Genomic DNA, 7286 nt, shown 5'->3' with positions numbered 1-7286 from the left:
CTTGGTGTTCATTTTTTTAAATGAAGCTCCATTTAGAGGGAAACAGAGCAGGAAATAGGTTCTTTATCATGTCCTGATCCAAACCAATAAAGAGGACATCTCTTAAAAAAAAAACAAACAAACAAACAAACCCTGATTTATAAAAAAAAAAAAAAAACTTTAATCAAAGTGTGACAGCAGCAGAAAACTATCAAATTACAATTAAAAGCTCAGTGAACAGGCTTCACTCTCACCTGTTGACACATGGTCTCACCTTCGCCCACAAACCAACTAACAAACGAAAAAAAAAACCAAAACAAAACAGACCAGCACCTTTTCTGCAGCAGTCCACTTCCTGTTTGCCAGACAACAAAAATGAAGAAACCAGAACAGACCAATTGGTTCTTGATGAGATGCTTGAGAATTTTAACCTATCAGACTAAAGCTGTACTGGCTGAGGGGGAGGTCCTTCAAAACAGGAAATATGAATAAGTCTTTTTACATTTTGTTTTCAGAAAAAATGAAACTGTAAATCCTCTCCACCTTATAACTAGCCTAGCTTAGCATAAACAATGGAAACAGAGGAAAACCAGTAGCCTAGCTAAGCATGATCAGGTGCAGGAGCAGAAACTCAAGAGCTGCTCCTTTAAACTGGGGTGGAAAAAATCACAGCTGCTCCCTGATTGGCTGGTGTGACTCAGAGCGGCTTGGGCAGGCAGCTCACCTCCTGCACACACTCATTATAGGCGTCCTGATAATCCTCATGAGGTTTGATCAGGATCACGCAGGTCGGCCTCTTGGATCCTGCAGATGAACCTAGATCCTGAAGGGAGACATAGCTTGGTCAAACACAGTGAGACTCTTTGTGTTATCAAAACAGGAAGTGATGAACCATGCCTTGTGTGCATTACCATAACAGTTAAACATGTCACGTTGTGCTAACAAAGTCAAAAAGAGATGTTAGTGTGTATTAGCTAACAGTTTTCTCTCTTCGTACTGATTAGCAGGTCATGTGACCTTGTGGTGCATTTAAAACCAAATAAATTACAACATAAATATGAGAATGATGAAGATATTTTCTTTCCCTTGTTGGGAATCTTTTTGAGTGATTTCCAGGGTGTGTTTACTATTTTGATCGCATCACTTCCTTTGTCAGTGGCGCACTCACCACTTTAGACGGGATGTAGGCGTATGGCAGGTTCCTGTCCTCACACATGATTGGCAGGTGACAGTAGACATCGATGGGCAGTGTGTCGCCAGCCAAAACCACAATCCTGCAGAGACGGATAAAGACTCTGTTACATCAGCAGTTCTGTGATGTCATCAGTCATAGTCATGAAGGAACGAAGTGGCCCTTTAAAGTGAGAAAATTCAAAGATGGCCGCCAACTTACCCTTTCTCCCCCTTGTTGATGAACTTCTGAACTTCTTTCACTCCTCTTCGGATGTTCTTCACTTTGGCAGCTGGAATCACACAAAACACATGACACCCTCAAACACAACAGCTGTGATGTCAACAGGAAGTTGCTGGAGCTGGTCCAATCAGCTTTGACCTTCAGAATATTAATCCTGAAACCTTTTCAGAACACACCATTAATAATAAAATTAATGATATTAGTAATAATAATGATAAGCACCCACAGAAAGTCACACACAGGACTCAGCTCTGACTTAACACTTTGACCTGGATCGTCCGGGTCCGGAACCACGTGGAACCGACCCCATCGGTCCACCCAGCAGGACCAGATCAAAGTGTACCCTTAAACCCCAGAGTGCGGACCGGATAAGAAACAGCTTTGTTTTGAACGTCACCTTTTTTGACGCATTTATAGAGTTTCTTGCTGAGTTTCCGGGAGGCCAGCGGTTGGGCCACCGGGTTCAGGTGGGCGATCAGGTCCTGGTAGGTCCGCTCCGTTCCGGAGGACTCGTCCTCTTCCGCCTTCTCCTTCTTTACCTTCGTCATGTCTGGTCTGAAAGTCTGATCAGAAAATCTGCTATCGTCCTGATCGGGTCTGTCCGCCCGGAAACAGCACGTGTTTGGGCGGTCTTCGGTGCCCACAGCGCCCCCGGTGGCCCGGAGGCTGAACAACCTGGCCCTTCAGAATAAAAGACGCTGAGAGAAAGTGAATGTCGGGACGCCTCCGGTGGTCTGTAGAGGGACTGCAGGTTCAGCCTGATCCTGCTGTACTCACACAAACTAAATGATATGAAACCTCACAAAAGATTTTCTGTTCATCCCGAACGACACCAGGAGCTTTCTAAAGATTTTGGGTCAAAAGCTTTGAAAAGTGACTTTGTCCCCTCAGATCAACTTTGTCAGAAGACCAATGATGGCTCCAACAGCCATTGGTTGGAAAACCGTCAGCGCCACAACAACAATGAGGACAAAGCAGAAGATTACGGTTGGCAGCGATGTTTCTCAGGCCTGGAAAGAACATTGGTCCATCATTGGCCTGCAGCCCTGAATCTTTTTTCCTTATTTCCTTCTTTCCTCCTCTATATTTATAAAAGTCTAAAAGTCTGATCACCTGATTCTCTTTTATGATCTCAGCCAATCAGAGTGGATATCATGAGCATACCTTTAGTTCGGTGGCTGCCCTGCACTGTGCGACTTTCAAGGGACACGTCTCCACTCGTCATCAGGTCACAGTTAAAGGATCCATAAACAGATCAGGTGAAACTTTTTCCGCTACAGCAGTCAGCAGTAAGTTCCTACTTATTTCCCAACCAGACAATGTCAGAGAACAGGAACTGCTCAGGAACTAAAATTAGAGGTGAGCCAATGTTTACAGTTTTGTGCACATCTATATTCTGATTGGTTACTGCTGAGCTGCATCATAAAGAAAAGCTACTAAACATGAAGTTTCCTGGATTTCCAAAAGTTGGTCTGAGTTTATTGTGACAGAATAAAGGCAATTAGATTTTTCACCATTACTCCTCCAAATAAAGAGCAGAACTCCTGATCAGATAAAGATAGAAACAACCCAAACACATGAGAGGAGAAGAAGGAAACATTCTGAAACATTCACAGAGTGTGTTTTTATTTTCTGAGCTATTAACCCTGATTAGTGAGAACAGTTCAGTGCTGTGTTACCTGGGCCGCCAGATACAGTTGTCTGTTGAAAGGTTTCACCCTGGAGACTTTGTGTGGCGTCATCTGTGTGCGTTGCGTGCATTGAGTTGTGCTCAGTTTATCTGTCCTCCCTGTCGGGGAGGGAGGGGGCATTTCCTGATTCTTTCTTTGGGGTTTTGTTGGCCTGTTGCATTTTAATTTAAATACAATTTGAAATTAAATTTGAAATCATCATTTAAAAAATGAACACCATGTTGTATTTCAGACTGAGACCATAAACTCATCAGGGAAACATTTACTGAGGAGGAGGGACATTTTTCCCATAGACTTCAATATTAAGAAGAAGGACAGGAAGTGACAGCATCATCATCAGTAAATGTTCAGTGTGAGTCTCTGGGGCTCTGAATCCTCAGTACCCATGGGCCTCAGCAGTTGTCGCCATGACATCAGAGCTCTTGGTTGTTCACGTTAGTTACAGGAGATGATATTGAAGTCTCTGATGGTGACAGATGTCTGTGTCCATACATGTGGGTGGAGCTTCTCATTCAAGGACAGAACTCATAGTCTCCGCCTTCATCCATCTGATAAATGTTCTCGACGGCTGATGTCGGAGTCTGCAGCTGCAGAGTTGAAGCTAAAGGCTGCGGAGGCCTGAAACACGGGAGGGGGGGGACATGTTTGATCAGGGGCGAGTTTCAGTGTTGAGGTTGCTGATGCTTCGCCTCAGACTTTGACATTTATGATGAGGCATTCAATGGCATGTTTGAATGTCACACAGGAAACCTCAGGTTTTTCCTCATTGTAAAAAAAAGTTTTAATTTCCCATCAAAGACAAAGACTTACAACACTGGCTGAGGGTTATTGCTTTGCTAGCTTAGCACAAGCTAAAATTTTACACAATGCTCATTTCTGCACTGCTGGCTACCATAACATCTGTGATTAACATTTTAAAACTTCAATTATATATCTGCTAAATGCTAATGCTAACTGAGCTAATTGTTGACTTTAGCAGTTGACGCTCTAAGTTAGCTGTTGAGGGTTGACTTTTGTGTAGAAGCAACACTTCTCCAGTACATTACACTCTTTACTCTGCTGGTGAACGGAAGCTGTAGGGCTAAGATAACAAACTGGCAAACTTGCAGCTACCTAACATATTGGAATTATGGATGTGGACTTTTTACAATGCTAATGTTTCCCTCTGGTTGCAGTGATCAAGCTAATCCACACTGAACACATGCAACAGTTTGTCCTTAACCACAACAGAATGTTTCCACTGAATCATGCTTTAACACGTTAGCTCGCCAGCGGAGCTTCACGTCTGCACGTGATGTCATCACTTCCTGACATATTGACGTATTGAGTCAGATTGTGTGAAACTGAACCGAAGATTGAAGTTTGTGGTTTAATTTTTTGATGACAGGCAGTGGATGAAATTCAACAATCAGCGATCAAAGTGTGGTTTGAGCGCTCAGATGATGAAGATGAAGTGGCGTAACCCCCCTGCCCCCACAAAGGAAGGAGAAACTTACATTTTGTTTTGTCGCCTCCATTTTGCAGCTGCAGAGAAACATGACATGTTAATGAGCCAAAGACCCAAAAATAATTAATCAGCTGTATTCATTAATAATCTCTATGATCAGTTGATGATGATGAAATCACATGGTTTGATCAGCCAATGACACTCACCCAGAATTAAGGCACCGCCCACTGTAACCAGAATGGTCAGCCCCAGCAGAACGCACAACAGAGCCACATACATACTGCTGGTCTCCTGCTGTTGAGACACACATGGACACCCAATGTCAAAAAGACACACAACAGCAAAGGCATCATCAGGATGCCATCTGTGTGTGTCTGTGTGTGTGTGTCACCTCGGCTGTGAGACCGATGTTGGGCGAGGAAGTCAGAAAGTTGATGGTTGTCATGTAACCTGCAGAACAAGGAAGTGAAAGCAGATATATATGTGGTCAACACAATCACAACCTGAAGTGACGTCTTGGAGCGATGTGTGTGTGCGTACCTGGAGTCTGGACCCCTGCTGTCTGCAGTGTAGACATTTGTACGTCTGATGAAGTTGTTGTCTGTGGAGCTGAAACAGGAATATCGAGGACAGGGGTCAGTGGTCGGGGTAACACAGTGAATTTCTAAAGTCAGAAAGAGTTCCAGCGAGTTTAACAGACGAGTTATCCCGGACTCAGATTAAGACCCAGACCCAGAATTAGCCCAAGACCCAGACCTAGACCCAGACTCAGACTCAGACCTTAGACATGTCTCACCTCTCTCGACAGTGACCTCAAACTGATGTTTGTTGTCATTGAACAATCCAGGGATCTCCACCCTGCAGCCGTAGAGTCCACCGTCTGAGTCTGTGAGGTTCAGGATAGTCAGGGACACGTCTCCGTCCTCCAGCTGTCCCAGCTGGTACCTGCTGGACACTCTGTTGGTCTCTCTGTGTCCATCAGTGGAGATGATCTGATTGTTGCAGCCTGAGTTTGGTATTTTTCCTCGTCCCCAGCAGATGAACAGAGCGCCGTAGTAATCCTTGTTATATTTACAGGGCAGAGTGATGTTCTCACCAGTTCGCCCGAAAAACCTGCTGCCATCACTCGACGCAACTGTGGAGACAGAAAACACATCACCGGTCTGCAACTCACACCCCATTAAGGTGATCAACAACACTGATCACTGAACTATAACACTGACATACCTGAGAACAAAGCGAGCAACAGAGCGATCCCCATAATGAATGCTGACAAACTGTTATCACACGCAAACACACACCACATTAAACGCAGCTGACACTGAGTCACCAGACACACACACACATACACACACACACAGAGGAACAGAAACTTTGTGGTGGTTTGAAAAGATGAGATGAAATAAGTTACAACATCACTTTGGTTTTACTGTGTTAGTGAACTCATCACCGAGGTCTCCTCATTTTAAACATGACTGACTAAAATTTAACTCAATTAGTTTGGATAAGCAGTGATGTGTCATGAAAAAATAAACGTTAACAGGATGTTATTGATAAACAGCTGATTGTTGACATGATCAGGAAGTAAAACTCTACCTCCCCGTCGGGGAATCGAACCCCGGTCTCCCGCGTGACAGGCGGGGATACTCACCACTATACTAACGAGGAGACAGAGTTGGATGGAGTCCGGCCCGAATTTAAAGACACACATCCGTCCCTACAGCCCTCAGGATAGAGTTAGGCAGCCATCTGCTTCGACCGGTTGGGTAGACAGAGAGAGCGACAGAACGAGAGCGGGAACATGATGCTGCGTGTTCATAGAGATGTTGGAGCAGCAGACTTCAGGGAAACATGGTAAGTAAATGGGAGCTATACGACCAGCTGTAGCAGGTGACGTCATCGCTCATTAGGAACGTCACAGGCAACAGCACTTCACACGTGTTGAAATGTTAGCTAGAGCTAACTGTCTGAGGCTCACAGCTGTTCCTCCATCTGTCCACCAGAGGGCAGACCTGATCAGGACGAGACAGAGAGAGTGTATGTGTGTGTGGGTTTGTCAGGTTGAAGCGTCACTTCTTCTCTTAATACTAAACAGTGCGTTACTGTTATTTGTGGTCCAGAACATCCTGTTAACAAGACCAACAAGGAAGAGGAGGAGGTGAAGGGATGAAGGTCCTACAGGTTGCTAGCTGACCTTTTGACATCACAGACAAACAGAAATTACCCTGGTGTCTTGCTGATGTCTTGCTGATGTCATTTTATTGGCTGTTGCCATGACAACAGCTGCCACCCAGCGTGTCCTATGACCCGTCATCATCAGGACAGAGACACAGATGTCTGATGATGTCACACTGGTTGATTTCGATCAGCTGATTCCTGTCTCAGGAGGACAGACTGAGGAACATCACAACAACATGAGCATTGGCATTAGCTGGATGCTAATCTGAGATAGTTAGTTCCGTAGTTAATTGGTCTTCGGACTCTGAGTCACTGTCTGGAGAACCAATCAGAGAGCAGCAGCTTCTTTAAATAAACAAAGATGCGATGGATCGAAGTTTTTTAGTGAAACACCAAACATACAGACACACACACAGACAAACAGACACACCACAGGTCAGTGTGTTTGGTGTCAGTCAAACTGAGTTTATGAACAATGTGGTCACATGACAAACAGGAAGTTACCTGTTCCCCAGAGAGAGAGAGAGAGAGAAACAGAGAGAAATGGGCGCTCTCAGATATCTCAAAGGGGGTTAAA

The 7286-nt window shown here is 44.6% G+C and overlaps 2 protein-coding genes and 1 non-coding gene across 4 annotated transcripts; all 3 read right to left on the bottom strand.

Moving 5' to 3' along the window:
• Positions 1-127: 127 nt before the first annotated feature.
• nhp2 (NHP2 ribonucleoprotein homolog (yeast)) lies at positions 128-2037 on the bottom strand. The gene is made up of 4 exons (XM_029519540.1): positions 1791-2037; positions 1373-1442; positions 1148-1253; positions 128-802 (listed from the first exon to the last, which is right to left on the bottom strand). The coding sequence occupies exons 1-4, from the start codon at positions 1939-1941 to the stop codon at positions 677-679; spliced, it is 453 nt and encodes a 150-aa protein (XP_029375400.1). The 5' UTR covers positions 1942-2037; the 3' UTR covers positions 128-676.
• Positions 2038-2949: 912 nt separating this feature from the next.
• LOC115053980 (hepatitis A virus cellular receptor 1 homolog) lies at positions 2950-5827 on the bottom strand. Of its 2 annotated transcripts, none has more exons than XM_029518918.1 (7): positions 5759-5827; positions 5328-5666; positions 5072-5140; positions 4923-4981; positions 4738-4825; positions 4581-4608; positions 2950-3702 (listed from the first exon to the last, which is right to left on the bottom strand). In XM_029518918.1, the coding sequence occupies exons 1-7, from the start codon at positions 5790-5792 to the stop codon at positions 3597-3599; spliced, it is 723 nt and encodes a 240-aa protein (XP_029374778.1). In that variant the 5' UTR covers positions 5793-5827; the 3' UTR covers positions 2950-3596. The 2 variants fall into 2 exon arrangements, with proteins under 2 accessions (XP_029374778.1, XP_029374779.1); XM_029518919.1 differs by having other exon boundaries at positions 4738-4822.
• Positions 5828-6127: 300 nt separating this feature from the next.
• Positions 6128-6199, bottom strand: trnad-guc (transfer RNA aspartic acid (anticodon GUC)). Its single transcript has one exon. It is a non-coding gene; the product is annotated as a tRNA-Asp (tRNA).
• Positions 6200-7286: the final 1087 nt, after the last annotated feature.

Source organism: Echeneis naucrates, chromosome 14 (assembly GCF_900963305.1).
Source record: "Echeneis naucrates chromosome 14, fEcheNa1.1, whole genome shotgun sequence".
Lineage (NCBI taxonomy): Eukaryota > Metazoa > Chordata > Actinopteri > Carangiformes > Echeneidae > Echeneis > Echeneis naucrates.
Note: the sequence above shows the minus strand (reverse complement) of the source record. Positions and strands in the feature narration are given on the sequence as shown.